Source organism: Pseudopodoces humilis, chromosome 4 (genome assembly GCF_049639895.1).
Source record: "Pseudopodoces humilis isolate 2021_Gansu_Grassland_sample_001 chromosome 4, ASM4963989v1, whole genome shotgun sequence".
NCBI classification, from domain to species: Eukaryota; Metazoa; Chordata; class Aves; order Passeriformes; family Paridae; genus Pseudopodoces; species Pseudopodoces humilis.
In genome coordinates this window covers 39,821,934-39,843,333 of record NC_142203.1, presented here as the reverse complement: position 1 = coordinate 39,843,333, position 21,400 = coordinate 39,821,934, and the positions used below count along the sequence as shown (strand labels likewise).

The window sequence follows — 21,400 nt, the reverse complement described above, 5'->3', positions numbered from 1 at the left end:
GCAACAGACCTTGAAGCAAGCAGTCGTGCAATCTCTTAGTTCAGCTCATGGTTTTGAAACATAAACACAAAACTGAATTAGAAGGTTGCTCTATTTTGAGAACAGTAATATCTGCTAGACTACTACAGAAATTTAAAAGTTCAGACCTTGCCCCTTCTAGGGGAAGTTTCCTGTGGCACATCAGAGTCATCAGTAGGGTTGTACTCCCAAATCACAGCATCATTCTTGACTTCTCTCAGATGAAAATTATCTAACTTGTTTAATGAGAATCCTCCAATCTCAAAGAAACAGAAAAATAAATATAGAGCTAAGCATCATGTGAACTTAAAATCTTACCCCTCTTCTCCCACAGTAGTAAGCCAAATGAGAACAGAGCAAACAAAGAGAGAACAAAGTTTAAAAATAGTTGTTCCAGACCTAGAATATGCCTCAATCTGCTTCTCCCTTCTCCCCATATTTCTCAACAATAAGGTCTCAAGAGCTCAGTACTTTTGGAAAGGTGTGCATATGTCAGGGAACATGGTCTTCTCACATCACATAAAAGAAAGAGAAGACACAGCAATCTCGCCAGATGGGTCATTCTTGTGTAAGAATGCTGAAGCAGATTATGTGAGAGTGAATATGAATTATTCCTGAGCTTGAGGAGTGTGGTATGAACTCATGAGGTCCCCAGACTGAGGCTGTTCTCATGCATTGTGGGGTCTCCAGAAAGATCCCATGCCTTGTGAACTCTCCTCCGGTTCCTCTGTGCAGCCCCAGAGTAGTGGTGACTGGTTCACCCTTGCGGCTTTCTGCCTGCCCACAGAGCCTCGCTCCATTCCGTTCTCCGACCCATTCCAGCTGTGTGCCTGGGGCCATCTGGGACCATCTCTGGCCTTGGCATGGGAATCTTGCCGTCTCCAAAGCTCCTATCCTGTCCCAGCCCCCAGGATATGCTTTCCCAATACTTCCCTCTCTCCACACATCCAGTTCTCTGTGCATGGGACCTGTCTATAGGCAGACAGCCCTGCATACCACAGTCCCACAGCTGCTATGTCCCTCCCAGGAGGGAGAGGTATGGTACAGAAGCATCTTCAAGGTCTGCAGAGGAGAGCAAGGCAGTGAAAACAAGCTCATAGTGTGACTGACATTTTTCAACCAAGGCAATCTCCTTTCTTTCTCCTTTTTTTTTCTTTTCCTTAATAAAAGGAGAACTGAATGAAATATCTTAAAAGAGGGAACTTGACCAAGTGAACATCTATCCTCTGAAAAATGGGCTGATAACTTCACAAATTCCATTACTTCTATTCTCACCTCATATATTAAGTTGTTGTTACTATCATTGCATGGTTTGGGTTGGAAAAAACCTTAAAGATCTTGTAGTTCCAACCCCCCTGCCATGGGCAGGTTCACCTCCCACTAGATCAGGTTGCTCAAAGTCCCATCCAGCCTGGCCTTGAACAATTCAAAGGATGGGGAGTCTACATCCTCTCTCAGCATCCTGTTCCAGTGCCTCACCACCTTCACAGTAAAGAATTTCCTCCTAACATCCATTCTAAATCTTTCTGTCTTTTAGCTAAATCCCCATATTAAAATCCATTAGGTCTTGGAAGACAGCATAAGTAAAGCAAGACCTTTTTTTTTTTTTAAATAGAATTTTTAATGTTCTGGCCAGGACCTAAACTTAGGGCAAACAGTTTATTATGTTTCCACTCAGAAGACATTTAACAGGATGTTGTACCCCCTGCAAAACTGAGGAAAGTTGAAGACAGTAATTATTGTGGCTTTTTGTTATAAAGCTGCTAATGATCCCAGTCTTTTTTTTTAGCCATGCTGAATCACCAAAACACTGTGTTTCATATTTGTGCATCTTCTGTATTTCTCTGGTATTTTTAGCAATTGTTGTAGGGAAAAACTAAATGGCAGACAGGAATTTTCTTTTGCATGTTTAAAAGCATCCCAGAATTAATTCTTTCTGTGGTCCATTTCTAGGCTAATGAGGACATGAATGATATATTTTTGTAATCTCTTTGTGACATTAAGGAGAATTACTTTCATAATTTCAATTATTATCCCAAACATCAAACACAGACTTCAAGTTTGCAATCCTCCTTCTGCTTTTTGGAACTTTGTTTCTCCCAAGGTCTGTGGAACAGAAAAGCAATTATCCCTTTTTGCTTTGACATAAAGAGCAAACAAAAGCATGAATAATAGCCCTTTTAAAAAACTTTAAAATAAAAGCAATTTATATTCTGAAGTGGAGGATCTAACACTGGACATAACTTGGTTTTTGCAAGTTACTATTTCTCATTCTGCCTTAAACATTATTGTTTTGCTTACTGTCCTTTCAAAATAAGCACAAGATAAAAAAGGGAATTTGAATTCTTGTTTGGGGATGTTTTAGCGAATGTTGAGCTTTCTTATTATGCAAATGAATTAATAGTATTTTACAGTTACCCTGTCAAAATGTCTGTGTGCTCTACATATGTTAGTACAGAGATGAAAAAGCTCTTGTCAGATTTTTTCTGCTTTTTTCAACACTTGATGAAATAATTTGAAGATATTGAGACTGAAACAGTATTTACTGGCTCCTGAAGTCCAGCTGTGTGCTCCATAAAAAATTGCATTAGTGTAGTAATAAAGCTGCATTCAACAACTTGAAAGTTGCCTGTACAGACTCTCTTCAGGTCTCATATGCTTATAAACTAGGATGCAATCATTGGGTATAAACTTTTTTTCCCTTACATCTGTGCCTTTTTCACTGCATGAAAGAGAGTCTGTATACTTAATGTTTTTGGTATGCTGTTTTGTACCTACTGTTCAGTGAAGGATCTCCTGCCTTATTAACTTCACACTATTCAAGTAATTCTGAAACCAAAATCCTCACTTCCTTGCAGGACTCTTAGAAATTTATTTTTTTTTTAAATACAGTGATGTTCACCACTTTATTTACCAAAGTTAAAGTAATAGAGGGCTTCTGTCCTGGCCTTCCTTTGTTTAGATACCTACATGTTAATGTTGAACACACACTAATAGTTTAATGCATCATAAGCACATTGATTAAGTCTTAATAGGCATCATGGGTTTTCACTGGCTTGTATCTGTAGTCATTTCCACCTAAAAATACAAAAGGATTGTAGCCACCTATAATTTCAGACACAGCAAACAGAATATTTAATATGGCAGAAAAAACTGTGGCACAGGACTTTCCCAGGGATAAAACTGCCACAGAACTTCATTTAAATGAAGATATTAAACAATACTCAAAAAAGCAACGTCTGCATACATTGAGTAAATATGGTCAATTAATGAAGGGAAACAAAACAAGCCTCTTTTGCTGCAGGGTTTTAAATAATCTGTTTCTTCTAGGGGCAATTATGCCATGCCTAGGTTAAATGGCTCTTCATCTCTCCTAGATCTGTCAACACTTGATAATAGCAGAGTGAGGTTACAAACCCTTTCCCTGGTTCAGTAGCACAGTTCCTATACCTTTTCCACGCTGTGAGAAAATAGATATATTAACATGGAAATTGTGTCAGTATAAGGAAACACACTGGATATTTTTGCTATCATATGGATACCTCTGGTATCACCTCATTTATGGGTCAATCGCTGACTATTCAATACAGTAGAGTAAATTGAAACAAACCAGAGGAAGAAGGTTAAGTCTTATTTAATGATTCCTGCTAGCGTTTCATGGTCAATACTTGTTGAAAGACACCTCCTTCACCACTCCATTAGGCCAAGTCTTGCCTCATCATTAAAGACACCCATTCAACAGGAGAGTCGCCAGGGAAACACAATATAAATATGGCCTTTAGTTGACACTCATTGCTGCTTGGAAAGTCTCCTGTCCACAAAAATGGCTTTCCTCCCTAGCACTTCCACAGCACTGGTGTGCAACCTTCTGCTGTTTATTGTGTTATAACATATTTACTGGCATCCAGGTGTATGGTGAAAATAATGAAATTTCAGATGCATCAACAGGAACTCTGTATAAAAATAAAACAGATACTCCTCAGAACAGTCTTGCAGCTTTGAGACATGCTACACTCCACAGAATGTCATGTGGGCTGCTTTTTCACAGTTTTATAATTCCTAAGGGGATTATTTTAATAACTGGCATCATGTGGGCATGTGAATATTTTGCATATGTAATACTATCAGGCAGTGCATTCTAAGTGTACTACCAGTCATCATAGCTCTTATTATAGCAATCAATATTTCATATCTTTAAATGATGTAATATAAATGCCCATCACATCTTACAAACCTTGATCTGGAAAGTGCATTGACCTACATTATGAAAGAAGCTTTCAAGGTCATCAGTAAAAAGAAGAAGAGAAAACAGGCTCATGCTGTATATGGCTATAGCCTTGAAGTTGTAAGTGGTCTTTTGCAGGAAATAGTACTGTTTCTTCTTGCTGCATACCAGCAAATTTCTTTTTTCCAGTCAAGAAAATACCAAAACTTAATTAGCTGAAAAATTCACTGAGTAACTAAATTTTAGAAACTCCAGAGTTTTAGTGATCACAGAAATTATACTGAATTTTTTTTTACCTGAACTGTGTCATGTCCCACTCTCCCTCTTGTTTTTTATGCATTAAAAATTAGAACATTTAAGCTTCTGAAATATCCTTACTTTGCCACATCATAACCTCTTCTCTTCCTCTTTTGGAATAATTTAAATCCTTAGCACTTAGAGACATATCAAACCTTTCAGCTGAGAGTGAGAAAACGTCTTTTCAAATTTCCTGAGAGTTAATCAGTCTCCAGAAGACACATTTGGCTTAAATGTCTCTTCCTGCAAACCCCAGAGCTCAATCAACACACAAGGCTTCCCACACATAAAGCTGGGATCTCAGACACATTCTTTCCACCCTCAAATCGGAAAATATTTCTAAAGTTTTGTTGTTGGACTCTGATTCTGTTATTCCATTTGTATGAGCACCTGCTAAGGGTGAACATAAATCCTTGTGATGTAAATCACTAAATTTAACAGGGATGATGTTGTAGCTAAGATTCTGGTTTCAAATACCTGAAAGGAGGTTATAGCCAGGTGCGGATCTGTTTCTTTTTGTAAGTAGTAAGTGACAGGACAAAAGGAAATTACCTCAAGTTGCACCAGGGGAGTTTTTAGACAGGATACTAGCAAGGTGTTCTTCACTGAGAAGATTATCAAGTATCGGAATGGTCTGCCCAGGAAGGTGCTTAAGTCATTATTCCTGGAGCTATTTAAAAGATGTTCAGATGTGGTGCTTAGGGACATGGTGGTGGTGGACTTTGCACTGCTAGGTTAATGGTTGGACTCAAAGATCTTTGATGACCTTCACCAGTGAAACAATTCTATGATTCTGTGTTTTTGCTCACTGCCTATCATGGACAAAAGGCAGCTGGGATTTAGTGATCTGCTAGTCAAAGTCCAAGTCTGCTGGTCATTCCAAGAAAGCTCTGAAGTCCAGGTAGGCCATGGTGGTGGTGGAGGGCAGGCTTCTATGCAATGTCCAGCCCCACAGAGAGACACCTGCTGCCCACTGGCACCCATTGGCATCAATAGCTCAGCCAGTGACTCCTACCTAGCTGCTCCCTGTTCTTCTTCCCTAAGACTTCTATGCTGGTGTTTTCTTTTTTGAATCCTTGACTGGTCAATGATCCCATCTCAATGACCCTGCTCACACCTCCAGCATTACCTTTCAAACCACTGTGAGGATGTTCCCATAGGTGTGCCAGCAGCTAGTGCTAGTCAGCAAGCAGTGTCCCATCAGGGCCTCCAGCTATGGCATGGTGGGAAGCTCATGCAAGAATTGTGGACAGAGAGTTTCACAGGTGGCCAAGTCTTTGCTCAGGACTCATTTGATTCTGCTATTCACATCTACAAAACAAAGGGTACTGTGTTTATCTTACTACATTTTTTTCACTGACAGGGGGACTTTGCCCATAGCCACTTTGCCCTGGTGGACAAGCCATGGAGGAGCATGAATCTTCTTAAGCACTAGTCTGTGTGACCCATAATAATCACTAGTTGTAATTTATCTTTCTGTCCCTCTCACTGTACCATAGAGCACATCTGAGAGACAAATGTGTCCTCCAATCTCTAGTTTGTGAGGCAGACACAGTGAGGTAATGATGTCAAGATGAAGACTTCTTCCTCTGCTGTGACTGACAGCATTTTCTCAACACAGGAAGCTGTGTGAGAAGGAATGCCAAGTGACTTGGTTTCCTTATAGAATTAGCTGACCAGGAGGCCTCCTGCATTCATCAGATTTGATCCATCTCCCTATTAGATTTTGGGGTCTTGTGCTTAGAATAAAGGGATTTTTAGAGTTAGTATGTCTATGAATTCACTCAGATCTGAAAAATTATTCTTCTAAAATATTGCTACTCATGTTCTAAACATTTTGTCTTTGGACAAAAGGATCATGCACCTGACCTACTGACAAATGAGCTACTGTACTTGAACAGATGGATTGGGGAGTCTCCTTTCATTCTGGAACACAATCAGGTGTATACTTGATAACAGCAGCATTTTCAAGCAACTCTGACTGATGGGATTCATAAGAGAAAGCTTTTGTTAACAGTGAGGTCAGACCCAAAAGAAGAGGACATCATCACTGGCTCATCACTTAAGCTAACATCACTGACTTGACTAGACTGGATGCTTTAGAAGAGCAAAGTAACCTAGAGCAAACATGGATTAAACTAAGCAGGTGTAAAGTGTAGACAAGCACAGTGTCCTTTTAAATTGGTCTTGTGTCTTTTGTGATTACACAAAAGCCAGAACAGGAGGATGATTGTTGCAGAGAATCTAAAAATTTTGCAACAATCTTCACAGGACAAAAACCTAAGGTATTTATTATTTTGGAATACTGTCTGAGCCAGTTTAAGACTTTTCATTTGGCAGTATAAAGTACTAAACTGCATGGGATGATGATCAAGGCAAAGTGTTAAGGCAGCCTGTTGGCTGAAGGTTTATGCAGGACATCTCATTTCAGTTTCTTTTCATAAAATGTACAGCCGAATCATTTTAATCTGAGGGGTCAGATGGACTATCATTAAACATTACATTAAACTTATATATCATTAAACATACTATCATTAAACTTACATTAAAGCTTATGTAAATATGGTACCATTAAGCAAATACTATAGAAAGTATTAAAGATCATTTGTCTTTCTTACTCCTTATTCCTTGCTTCATGTCTTGTTTGTACTGAAATCTTTCCATGCCCATTTTCTTTTGGGAACAAAATGAGCATGAACATAATGCTATCAGCTAAGAGCATTTTATGCTACCATAGTAATTTATTATATTTATATGTATGGAGGGACAGTGTAAAGTCCTCTTTTAGGTCATATAAAGTCAAGAAAAATCCTATTTCAGTTTATTTAAAGTCAATATCCCCTCTCTATGTTAACAGCAGCATTTCATGTATGGAAGTACTATTGTGGAATTTTGTTAGTCAGATTCTTTTATTAGTTAGCATTCAGCCCAGTGAAAATTTATGGTAGTTATGTAATAATGAGGTGCTGCTAGTACATATTCTTCTAATCTACCATGAAAAAAGCTGCATGAGAAATAACCCCATGCCAGAAAGAAGGGCACACTCTATGTACATCTTGTGGTAAAGATGTTGTAGGGGCAACAAGAGGCAGCACCTGGTTGACATTTCATAACCACATAATTTAGATCAGCAAATCCTATGGGGGATCATTTCCTTTGATGATAAACCCGTATTTTGCACCAATGAGTCTTTCCAAACTGTTTCAAGAGCTGTACAAGCTTTCCAAACTGTACAAGAGCTCTAATAAGAGCCATACTGAGTGTACTAACACTACTGTATTTTGATGTAGATTTTTTGTTTCTTTTTTGTTTTATTTTAAAAAAGGCAAAAAAAATACAGCACCTAATTTTTCTAATAACCAGAAATAAGGGGGTGTCTTTCATAGTTGTGAAGTATTATTTAGGGACTAGATGAATTCTTTATATGATACTGTTAAAAGTAGCTAAGACAATGTATTCTTCACTAGGTGTCACAGCTGTTTGGCATTTTGTATTTAAAGCCCATCTTTCAAAGAAACCTTGTGTTACTTTACTTAAGCAAACAAGGTGTGAGCTCACATCTCAAATGACTTGCATCCCGATCACTTTAGAAACATTGATAAAAGTAAGACTAATTTGACACTGTGACTATTGTAGATCCTTAAAATCATTTAGACAAAAAAGTCTGTGAAGCTGTTCAACTTAAAGTAACATGAAAGGTACAGTTAAATAAATTGCAAACGTTATTTCCAGAAGCTACAATGATGATTTCTAATAATCACTTACTCTTTTTAGAGAGCTGCATAACACTACATGACCTCATTTTATCTTGGACTTTCCCTCAAAAAATGTTGGAATCACAAAATTGCTACTACAAAAAAGTATATAGCAAAAATAAATCCTCAATGGCAGTCTGAGTTGGACTGTAAAGGGAACTGTAAAACGATTATTGAGGATTAATCTTGTGCCTTTCCTAGATCAGATTAATATCCTATTAAATGTGTGGGAGGGAAAGACTCTCACCAGAAGGCTCTTCTGTGTGATCTGCAAAGACCTTCATTGTGGTTCATCGAGTCTTCATAAGTTTTACAAACATTGCCAAATCTCAAAAACTTTTAGATAGTTATAATTCAGTCAGTTAATATGCTACTCTAACCCTGTAGCACACTGAATTTAATTTCACAGAAAACAAAATATTTTTTTTTAAATGCTATGCATACTGCTGTCCTTACAGGTAAGAATATTGCTGCAAATGCTAGGATGAGGAATCCTTAATCATCATTATCCAATAATAGGGAAGCAAAAGATTGTAATTAATTCTTTATTATGCATTTTTATTAATAGGTATTGGTATTTGGGGCATGCATAATAACACTGCAACAATTAAATCTATCACAGCATTACAACAGAAATTATCTAAAACTTGTATTTTTCATTTAGTGAACAGTGTTTGCTGCTTCTGCAGTCTTATTTGAGATTCAAACCAAACTCCCTGGTAAGTCAGGCTGATAAAGAAATCCACCTTGAATGATGCTCAGGCAAGATTTTGGCACAAGTTGCTTTAAGTTATATTACACCAGGGGGTGTCACCAGTGAAGACACAGTACCAAGATTTGTGATGCGACTTGAATTATTTCTGGAAAGGGAACAGAGTAATTCATTGTCCACCAGTTACTTAGAAGCAATTGACAGTAAATGATACAGATGTAATTATTATTTATAGTCTTATTTATTATTACTAGAGGAAGATATAGGGATATGTTCTTTGCCTACACAGAACCAGTCATGCTTATAGCAAATACCATAATTTAAAACCAAAGACACATTGAAATCCCAGTGCATAGAATAAAGACAGTCAATTGTCTGGGACAGACCGTGCTCAATGACTGATTTGTGACAATCAAAGATGCTGCCGTTCTTTGCTATCATTCTGCCCATTTCTTCAGGGTGAATGCCACAGTAAGAAAATGGAATGTGTTGCTCAAGTGTTAGCTGTTCCTTTTTCAGCTAAACACCAGACTTGCCACCAAAACACATAAATGGGGCCACCGGCGTCTATCTGTCAACACCACTGAAACAATGGCTACAGGTATTGGAGAAGGGATAAACAGTACGAAGCAGTTCTCATTGTAGTTCTTCCCATGAGCTGGCATCTCTCTGAGCATGAATGGAGACTTTACCTTTCAAAAGGCAAGTACTGGAAAACGTCTGAGGTAACAACCTTTACATTTTCAACGATGTGTAAGATAGGGACAAAGTTCACCTCTTGCATTACTCTGGTAGAAGCTCAGACCAACATGCCAGAATGGCATCCAACACCTAAGTGAAATCTAATGCATAACTGCATTACAATCTAATGTATAATAAACATGTTATCCTGAGACATATAGCCAGTAACTCTTTTTTTTTTTTTTTTTTTTTTTTTTTCAGAGATTAAAAGCTGTAGAAGTCATGAGAAGAACAAATATACATATGTACTCAGGAGGAAAAGACAATTTTGTACTACTAAGCCACAATTCTTTCTAAATGGATGAAGTATATTTCTATTCTTGCCAGTAGTATAAAAATAGCATTCCAAGATTAATACAAATTCAAATGAAACTTAAGGAGACATGCACAATGGAGTTAACAAACACGTGGCATCCTGCATTCTCTGAAATGTAAGTGAAACTGTTTATGAATAATTTTATTTATGAATACTACTCCCACTGAAGGAGGAGCTCTGAAGGATGAAAATGTATTTATGCAGATAAGTAGTATAAGATTGACAGGGCAGTATGAGCATTCTGAACAGCTGTCATTGGACTGAAAAATAATTCAAATTCTGTGGCAAGGTTAATTCTTCTATTTGACAGATTCCCAAATTTCTCTGCTTTCAATGCAGAGGGCTCTTCTTTTAACAGAGTAATAAATAAATTTTCTTACTTACAGTATGTAGTTCACAGAACACAAGGAAAGGTAATTTTCACTACAGAGAAAAACTTACAAAGGAACAAGACTCTAAATGCTTCCAACTTTCCCATGTTTTCCATCCCTACATGTGTCCACATGTTTATTAATATAAATTTAAGCCTTTAAACAAAAATACAGTCACATATAACAAGGGATCTAAACCCCTTCCCCAGTTTCAGAGTCAGAATACTATGGACAGGTGTTACCAACAAATGCTGAATCTGAAAGAACATATCCTGGTGCAATCCATCTCCTGGCTGAAAAACACTGATACAGTTAATTCTCATAGATTTTATTCTATTTTAATCACTCTACTGAAGACATTCTTCCCCTCCAAAATACAGTTTTATTTGGAACAAAAAACATACAGAAAATCCCCATCAGTTAAAAACCTGCTATAAATTAGAAATGTTATTCTTCATGTTCTTAAAGCCCTTGCACATAGAGAAGAAAATGAATGCCGCAACTGGGTCACATCAAGTAAAAATAAATTTTCAAAGTATTTTTCATTGCAAAACATGTCAGTTCTGTAAACCATGGACTACAACTTTCTTCATTTCTCTATTAAATCTTATTTTAAGCAGAGGCAAGAGGCAATAAGAATTAGAAGACAATAGGAGAAGATGAAGAAGTACAAAACACATCCCTGACAGCTTGACTTTAAACATGAAGAATACAGAGCCACAGAATAATTATTCAGCCTGGAAGAGACCTCAGGAAGTTACACTCCAGTCTCCTTATCAGAGCAGAGTTAGCACTAGGTTGCAATCAGGCAAAAAAGGTTTAAACTGAAACACATCATCCCCCTTAAAGCAGTTGAATTGGGTATATAGTTAATGTGCCTCTGGTAAAGAGAACATTTTTTAACTATGTGCATATTTAAGAAGAAAAACAGAGCAGCTGTGTAGCTGAATATATATAGAGTATACATACCTGACCTCTTCCTGTAGACATGTACACTTAACAAGAAAACTTCTTCAAATGAAATCATGCCTATTTTATGGGTGAGTTTTATACAAGAGTCTAGTTCTTCTAAGCACAGTCTGCTTTGGTCACTGTGCAAAATTCTTGAACTCTGAACAGACATTAGTAAGAATTTTTACTTAATACTGTGGCAAAACCACATAATCATAAGAAGCAAGAAACAAGTGTAATTCGTACATCGTGTTCTCACTTTTAATTTAGTAATTACTGAATGGTTTCAGAGCAGGCACTACATTGCTTCAAACACAATCAAGTATCATTGAAATAATGTTGAAAAATAACCTCTTCACCTCCGTATACACACGCGCATATACACAGACACACAAATTAATTTAGAAAATCTGTACATCTGTATTCTTCAGGAAGCAATTCAAAGGAACTGTACCACAAAAAATTAGTTTCTGTACCTTGAAACACTAAAAATTATAAACCATTTTTCTGAAGATAGGGTTTAAGGACACAAAATGCCATGCAGTACTATTTAGTAGAAAATGAACTGGTAAATAAATTTATCTAGGGCTTAAAGAATACACAGAAGTCCTTAAATAAAACAAATGCAAATGTATCAGAAATATTTACTGTCCTTGAGCTATGCAGGCCCCAGTTATTTGTGTTAACTGAAGCTTTATCCCCTTTATAGAAAACAGCAAGGAAAGATTACTGGAAATCCAGGATACTTTATTTTCTGTTACTGGCAGCAAAGCTGGTTCAAGAAAGGAGTATCTTTGTTGAATCTGTGTCTGAAAGTCCGTCATCTTGATTAGTTGCCTCATAATCACCTGCATTATCAGCTACTTCAACGTCTTGATCATCATTACTCTCTGCGCTGTAATCAACTTCTTCAAGGAAGCGAGGCTCGTCTTCATCCAAAACGTACGTAGTGGGGCTATAACAAACAAGAACTCCATGAATCATGTTAAAAGTATTATTTGGATTAACACATTCAGACCATGTGCCCTGTCCCTTTCCTGACATACAGTAATCCAAAAATTACCTCAGGAAAGGGGCATAACCTGAAATGGGACTGGTTTTTAGTTGCATATCAAACAACTGAGAGAAACCCATGTTTGTAATGCTTTGAGCCAATTAGTCAGTCATATACAATTCATTATCCTAATGTGCCATAGCAAATCCACTACACTAATGGCCCATAAGAACTTAATGTATATAGAGCAGTATCAGAAGTTGCTGATCCAACTACCCAAGGACAGAGCCATTGCTGTAGGGTATAAACAAACCACTGTATTTTATTGAACCATACACTTTACTGAAAAGCACTGTAAGCAATTACTTTATACATATCAGAGATGACAGAAAGGGTCATGGTTACACCTACAATTAAGTTCCCACACAAATCACTTAACTCCTGTCAGATTCTCACACATTTGCATCCTGGTAAAACTTAAAGTTTGCCACACTTGGAATTCTGAGGCAATGCATTTAGTGAACTGATGATCTGCCCACAGAATGGTCTATATGCCCTTAACTAATGGCCTTGAAGAACAAGAGGATTAACACCTTAAAGTTAAAATACAACTTTCTGATCCTCTTGCCTCCCTAGAACAGAGGAAGGGGGTGAGTGGGGAGGCAGAAAAGTGTTTTCCAGACCCAGTTTTACTCACTTGGGACATAAAAAGCTATCTGCTTAAAAGCACTAAGTACTCCTAAATACTTCATAAGTGTTTTTACATTCATTTTAAGCCCTAGGAAGGTTTTGTAATGCATTTTACCTAATAATCAAATCATACAGAACTGATACAAAACAGTGAGAATATTCTTATTGAGAAGCGTCATATAGAACAGGTAGGAATATTTGTATATTAATTTTAATGAATTTTCTTAATCACTGATTCTTTCTAAAGACCTTTTAGGAGCTCAGTGGCACCACTTGAAATATGAAATGCTACCTCTATTCAATATAAATAAATTTCACAGTATTCTTCCTCTATCTGTAGCCTCAATGACAGGCCACTCTAACATTTTGGACTGTTGACAGTTAATTCAAATACTGAGAGAAAAACTGTTCCCTGGCTTAGAGGGAAAAAAAATATTTATGTTCAAAACTATCTGCATCATGGTTCACTGAAAAACCTGTACTCAATCAGCTGTGCAAAACAGAAAGCTCCACAAAACGAAATACTTTACGGGTTATTTAAGCAGTAATTAGGGCAATAACCCACTGTTGGATAATGAACTGGGTATTTAAAACAAAACGGTTTCCATTTAAAAGAGACAAAGAGTGAAGCAAATAACCAGGATCTTTGCTAAGAAGTCTCATTCATTTCACATATGGAGAAGCCAACATGCAATAAGGATACATGCTTTGCATGAAGCACCTGTGGGAGAACCAGCAAAGGAATACAAATTTTTTGTGCTTTCATCCAGTGATGCTTTCTGTCCTAGGAAGTCACCACCTGCCAACAATTCCTCTAGGGAAGAATGGAATCAGGAAAATTAAAAATTTAAATGTTTCAGTTATTTAAAGAAACAATGAAAGGGACTTCACCAGATGTACCACATTCTGACAAGTCCACAGATATTTTTCAATTTGTTCTTCTAATCACTTAACACAGGTGCTGATTAATTAATTTTCATATGTAAGGAATCCACACTTCAGTTGGAGAACAGACTGTGTAATTCAAAGGAAACGAAGCCATTAAATCTGAATGTTGACCCAGTGTTATGTAATGGTTCTGGACACTGACTGAAAATTACAATGAACAAGGAGAAATATTTAACCAGTGAGAATGGGATGTTTAAGGCATTACAGTAATCACTTATAAAAATTCATCTTAGTGAGGTATAATTTAGAATAGTAAAGCTCTCAAAAATTCTATCTCCTTTTTTTAGTAAATGTCTTTATTTGGATCCCAAACTAACATAGCTGATTATCTTAAGAGAAAGCAACCAACAAAGCCTGCCTTATGGAAAATAAAACAAAGAACTGGACACACAAGGGAACCAAATAGTTCACCTTTTCAAAGTGTCTTGTCACTTCATATAATATATCCTATGTTATATAATCCTGAAAACCACACAAGTATGTTTATTCAATATACCTTTTTTATAGTTGTATAAATTTATTTTACCTACTCATGTATGTTTAAACATGTAGGTATGCCCCTAACTTCTGAAAATTCAGGCACTGTAAGCAATCATCAAAAGCCAGCCTGTTAGCTCTAACACATTTTAGACATTTGCTCTGGCACATGTACATCCAGAACTGAGGAATATGTTTCACATCTAATAAAGCAAAAGCCAACATTTTATGTTATTTTCTCTATTCAGGAGAAGCACCATTAGAGAAGATCAAAGATTAGAACAGATCTTACTTAGAAAGCTACATAAACCTTTAAAATAAAAACTGCCTCTGAAATCTGCTTCATAATAGCTTTCTACTACCATCCAGAGCAACACACCATGACTTCTCAGTTGTTTATTACTCAAAATAAATATCACTATAATACTTACTATGGCTATTTTTTCCACTTTCCCTTTCTTAAGTTTTCATTCCTCATAAAGTTGTATCCAAGCTGTGCCACATACCACTTGTATATTTGCTTTCCTATGACACGTTGTCTTTTGATGTAGCAAATGTTAGCCTTGAATGTAACTTTTAAGTAATCTCCGTTCTAAAGGTTAGCATGAATCTGAGAAGTGTAATTATTACTCTGCTCTTTTACTGAGGCTGGATCACATGAAATAGAGAAATCAAATACCTGAAAAAATGTCTTACTGTTTAATCAAATTCTTTATTTGCCTCCCTGCTGCTACCCACCCTCAGTGTATCTTGTAGCGATATATTTTTAGCTGCTGTCATGCTGATTCTATGGGTTTTAATTTCCTAACTTTTCCCTTGGGCTCTTTCTAATTAACTTTCTCAATAATCCTTCTTCCTCTACTCCTACACCTCCTGCTTTTTCTTTTAAAAGGAAGCTATTATTTTTCTCAGGATAGCAGAGGTTGTTTATCCCACATAAAAGTATTGTAATGTAAGGGATGCCACAATCTGTACATTTTCTTTGAAGTCATGGCTGTTAAAAGAGAATATCATAAGCAATTCTGAAGTTCTGTGTATCTTAGCTAAACAACATTTCATGGGTAAAAAGATTAATTCCTAAATGCCTGATTAATACACCTGATATAATACTATGGTCTTCAAGTTTATGAAGAACCTTAGGAATATCTCTTCTATTTAAAAGGATATTTTCTTCATCACCTGCCACTGAATACACTGAATTTAGGAATTAATACAATAGTTTTCTAAAATGTATTTTAATTACTAATTAAAACATTAATTATTAAAGTCAGCCAGGCACACACAGCAGTGGTAGCAGCAACTGCTGTGGCAGCCACGGCAAGTTCTGAGGGCTGAGCGCTAGAAAAAGCTGGGCAGGGCCTCCACAGTCAGAGAAACATAAGTAGGAGCAGAGAGACCCACCAGGAAACACCAGCTCTCATGAGTGAGGCTGACATGGTGTACGTGTTGCCAGCAGATTTAAATGGCCCCACGGAGTGCGAGTGACCAGGGTGTGGTGGCGTGGTCAGGACATGGCGCAGCAGTTCTCCAGGAAGGGCACACAGAAAAGGCCACTTAATTCTGCTGGGGGAGAAAGGAGGAGCAGTCTTCTATAACAAAAATGGCATCTACACATTGCAGCTCTCAGGCTAAAACCAAGAGAGGCCACAGCCACCTTGGGTGTACGTCTAGACCTGAACAGACTTGCTGAAGACTAAAAGAGCTACCTGGACTCTCAGCCGCAGGGAACTCCATAATCTGAAAGTCCTCCTGGGCCCTGAAGGCAGAGGTAGGTGTCATGGGTGCAAGTGTGCCCAGATAGATAACCAGCCTTTTGTGCAGGTTGCCATGTTGTGTAAGGAGCTCATCAGGCAACATACTATCTGGGAATCCAAGAAGGAGACATGCATGGGATTACGCACTGACACAGGCAGAGAGACAGTGCTGCTTTATGACCTTGGAAACAGAAGGTACATTAGCACCCAGCCCTGAGGTAGGCTTGGTTGAGTTGTAAGGCAAGGGAGACTGGACTCTTATCTCTGTTTTGAGTGAAACAAAGATTCTCCCCCTTGCTACTGAATTGCCCCTACGTAACAAATATGACACTATGAGGCTGGGAGGAGAAAACTCCACAATAAGTAGTCAAGAAGATAAGGACAGTGCTATAAAACTGGTAAAATCCACCATTCATATGAGAATGAGTGCCACCAAAAGTGCATGAAGCATGGTAATTACTGGAGAATCCCCACTAAAATTCATGGAAGCAGCCATTTACCATCCAATCTCTCTAGCAAGATAAACTGCCTATCAGGGCCACATTCATCATGTTACAAAGAGGCTAGTAAGGCTGGTAAAACCAGAGGATTAGCAACCACTCCTACTCTTTCATGTAGGGCTGAATGAGGCTGCAACAATGAGACTGTGAAATACCAAAAGGGATTTCGTGTCTCTTGGAAATATATTGAAGGGATCAAGAGCACAGACAGTGTTCTCCCCAGACCTGGAAACTAAGGGCAAATCATGTCTTACCAATCCAATGGCCTTCTGTGATGGAATGAGTACAACAGTCAACATGAGAAGATCAACCTAGACTTCTGTAAGGACTTCAATGTGGTCCCACATGACATGCTTATCTCCAAACTGGAGAGATGTGGATTTGATGGGCGGACTGTTTGATAGACAAGGAATTGCCTGGATGGATGCAGCCAGAGAGTTTTGATCAAAGGCTCCATGTCCACATGGAGGCTGGTGACAAGCGGGGCTGCTCAGGGCTCCGTCTTGGGACCAGGGCCCTTTAAGACCTTCCTCAATGACACAGACAGTAAGGTCAAGCGTTCCTGCAGCAAATTTGCAGATAGCACAAAGGTGAGCAGTGCAGTTGACACAACAGAAGGACAGGATGAGATCCAAAGGGACAAACTTAAGAACTGGGCCCACAAGAACCTCCTGAAGTCCAACAAATTCAAGGGCAAGGGTCTGTAACTGGATCAGGGCAATTCCAGACATAAGAACAGTCTGGGAAAAGGTCACTGAGAGCAATCCTGCAAAGCCCTCTGGATGAGAAGCTGGACATTGAGTCAATAGTATAAGAGCTTGCAGCCCAGAAAGCCAACAGTATCCTGAGCTGCATCCAAAGTAGCGTGGCCAGCAAAGTGAGGGAGGGGATTCTGCCCCTCTGCTCTGCTCTGCTGAGATCACAGCTGGAGTGCTGCTTCCAGCTCTGGGGTCCCAGCATAAGAAAGACAGTGACCTGTTGGAGTGAGTTTTGAGGAGGCCACTAAGCTGCTCAGAGGGCTGGAGCATCTCTCCTATGAAGAGAGGCTGAGAGAGCTAGAGTTCTTCAGGCTCTAGGGCCTGAAGAACAGAAGGCTTCAGAGATTCATCACTATGGTTTTCCAGTACCTAAACAGGACTTACAAGAGAGAGGAAGGATGACTTTTTACAGTCAGAAAGGGATATGACAAGAAGGAATGTTATTAAACTAAAAGATAAGAGAGTTAGATAGATACTAGGAAGACATTATTTACTGTGAGGGCAGTGAGGCACTAGAACCAGACTGACCAAAGAATTTGTGGATGCCCCATCCCGTGAAGTGTTCAAGGCCAGGTTGGATGGGGCTGTGAGAAACATCATCATGCGGGCTGCATCCTTGTCCCTGCCAGGTGGGTTAGAATTAGATGACCTTTAATATCCCTTCCCATCCAAGCCATGCTATGACTCCATTTAATTTTTTTAAATGATAACACCTTACTATGTGTTCTATGTGTTTTTCATTTACATTAATATTCCAAACATATAAAAGTTTAATAAAGCTTTTCACAAACAAGGTATATTGTTTTCAAAATGATATTTTAATTGTCCCATGAAAGATATACTTGGGTTTTTCATTATCCACAAGACTCAATTACAGAAGAATTAATCCACAAGGCAGATGTAACCATTACCAATTTCAACCCCATGGAGATCAGCAATTTCTTGACACTCTTTATACAGGGGATGTGTATACATTTTACAATTTTGGAACAAAAAATTAAGAAATATTCCCTGTCAAGTATGGAGAGTTGCAGCTACCTGGGGAGTTGGGAAAGGAGGGAGAATTCTGAAGCACTAATGATTTATTTTAAAACTGCATTGTCATGGGAGGAAAAAAAAAATCTTAGATGAGACAGACAGTTACAAAATATCACAAAGAAAATGTTTCTCCACACTTTCCTTTCTTCTGGAGATTACCAATCCTGCTGCAGGAGGCAACATCACAAAGGCAACTACAAGTGCTGTCCAGCTCAGCTGCTCTTAACTTGTTTTTTGTAAGCAAAAAGGATATTTTCTCAAGGGAATTTCCAAGGCTAAAGGGGAGAATGTATCCAACTCTCTTCTAAGCTATAAGAAGCTGGATCTTTCTTTAATTAAATACTCTTTAATTATTATTTTTAGTTTATCTTTAATTATTATTTTTAAATATCTTTACGTTTAGAGTTACAAAATTTATCTCCACAGCTTAATCCCAAGCAACATCAACACCCTCTACGTGTTCTCACCATGAAATACACTTTATGAAATTCAAAACTGAATCAAATCAGTTGGGATTCATCAATCATTAACTGTAGCCCATAGTAGTATTTGGATTGTACCATCAGAAGTAGAAGAAAACTTAAAGAATGGTATGAATATATATAAGATGTTCCTCATGCTTTTTTTTTTTCTGGTTCTTTCAGGGCTTTTTCCTTGATTACTAGTTTCCTTATTTTGCCCTAGAGAAGACAAACAGTACTCTGATGCTACACAAAATTAAAAGCAATCGCTTTCACTGAGGCCAGAGGAAGGTCTTGGTGCATGGGTACGGCTACCAAGCTCTCAAGTGCAATTCTGAACCTGATTTTTAACAGCTTTTTCTTCCAATATTTGGAATGGGACAGACTGGACAAAAGCTGCTGCCTTTTTTTAAACAAAGCTGTACTTCTAAGGTACTGGAATAAAGGCCAAGAAAAGCTCCAACCCTGCACAAGAGTAAGAAGGAAAAAACCTTTATTCCCAGGTGAAGAAGATTAGGATTATACAAATGTCTGGGCAAAGTTTAAAACTGATTAAGAGGGAGAGAAATAAAATAGGACAAAACCAGTTTCTATCTGACAGCCTAGACAGAAATCTCTTGCAAGACTTTGTACCCAATCCCACTGCATATACATACCCTCACTGCTTGCCTCACCAGTCTGATATCTTTTCTCAAGTGTAAGACTAAGTGCAGGAAATGGATTTTTCATCAAGTTTTTCCCTCCCCACAGCTCCTTTTGCCTGTCTGCTTTTTCTACCATTTTCTAGACATGCTGGGTCCCAAAGCTCAGTCTGCTTCTCTGCTATAATTAAATCAAAGTAACAAACACAAAAACACCATGTTCTAGAACACACCAATGAGCCTCAAAAGAATCATTGAAATGAACTAGAATTTCCAAAGTGGTCAAGTTTTTGAGCAGAGGACAAGTCTACTATGTCAAAACAGTTATGACTGCAGTCATATGTTTTTGTTTCATTACATATAGGCCCCACCAAACCTGTCAGCACAACAACTACAATTCTCAATACAAGACTAGTATTACATTTAGTCTAATCTTTTCCATTTGGAATGAAAGCACAGATGAAAACACTGTCAAATGGGTTGGAAATAATTAAAGAAAAATTAAGTGTTTAATTCATCACATAAAATGTTAAAGTTCACTGCCAGAGGGAAATAAATCTACTTATTGCTTTATTTTTCTTGTTTCAGACATGGTTCAAAATGAACTCATGCAAATTCAGGCTATGTGTAATGAAATATTGGCAATATATTCTAAAATATTAACACATACTTGGTCATTGTAATTACAACTTGGAAAACCAAAAAGGATTTGAGAAACTCAAAATAATTTGCCAAAAATAAAACCAGTGCTTCTATGTTTAAACTTGCCTGCTTAGTCTCTAAAGCATTAAAACTCTGCTTTGGTAAAAAGTAATAACAGTAATATCCAAAAGTAAAGGAGATAACCATAATCTTAGTAATTGCTCTACTCTAACCCTAAAAGAATGCTACAGTTGTCTAAAAATATTATGTTTTATACTTTCTATTGATTAACTTTTTACCTGCTTTTTCTGTAGGTAGCTTCTCATTTTTCTGTAATGACAAGTAAAAAGCAGCAAATCATGTGAGTATAAAGAAAGTATAAGCAGTTCTTTTATAGTAATGGAACAGTGAGAATTAATGTTTGGGCAGATAAAACAAGAAATTGTGTGACTATATCCTTACCCATGACTGTCTCTGAAGAGAAATAGAAATCAGCTTTATAAATTTTGCTTGACAGAGTCTCTTTGTATATTCCCACCACTCAAGTGGAAAATAAATGCACACCTTGGCTGACAAGATTTTTTTAATATGGCCTAAGGTATACAGCAAAATTCTGCTTCCGAGCCTCTGGCAACAAATGAATGGGACCACCTCTTAATTCCACCTATGGCAGTATTGATCCCTTTGGCAAAGAATAAAAGAAGGCAATGTGCAAACTTAAATATTATATGGCACTTTTACTGCTAATAGTGAAGGTTCTGTGAAAAAAGTTGTAATTTCTTGTTCATCATAGAAATATAGAACGGCTTGAGTTGGAAGGGACCTTAACAATCCCCCTGCTGTGGGCAAGGACACCAGATTGCTCAGAAACCCAGGCACAAATACACAACACATTTCAGTCTTAATGCCATATTTTAAATTAAATTGTTGGAATTCTCACATTCAGTTTTTGCATCACAGATTCTCACATAGAGTGAAATAAGTGAAAACTGAGAGCAATGTACCTAATTTCTCATTTAATGTTGCGTATTTTTCTGGTTTATATTTTACTGTTTCTATTGATTTCTTTTATCAGTGCTTTCTGAAAATCGAGGCTAAAACAGTCCCTGTG

At 37.6% G+C, this 21,400-nt stretch overlaps 1 protein-coding gene across 5 annotated transcripts in view; it reads right to left on the bottom strand.

The window, feature by feature from the left end:
• Positions 1–12,112: 12,112 nt before the first annotated feature.
• The window catches only part of AGTPBP1 (ATP/GTP binding carboxypeptidase 1), a 69,139-nt gene continuing 59,851 nt past the window's right edge, over positions 12,113–21,400 (bottom strand). For all 5 annotated transcript variants that reach the window (XM_088054127.1, XM_088054126.1, XM_088054128.1 and 2 more), the window contains one exon: positions 12,113–12,341. In XM_088054127.1, coding sequence (XP_087910253.1) covers positions 12,164–12,341 — 178 coding nt within the window. In that variant the 3' untranslated portion in view covers positions 12,113–12,163. The remainder of the gene's footprint in view (positions 12,342–21,400) is intronic.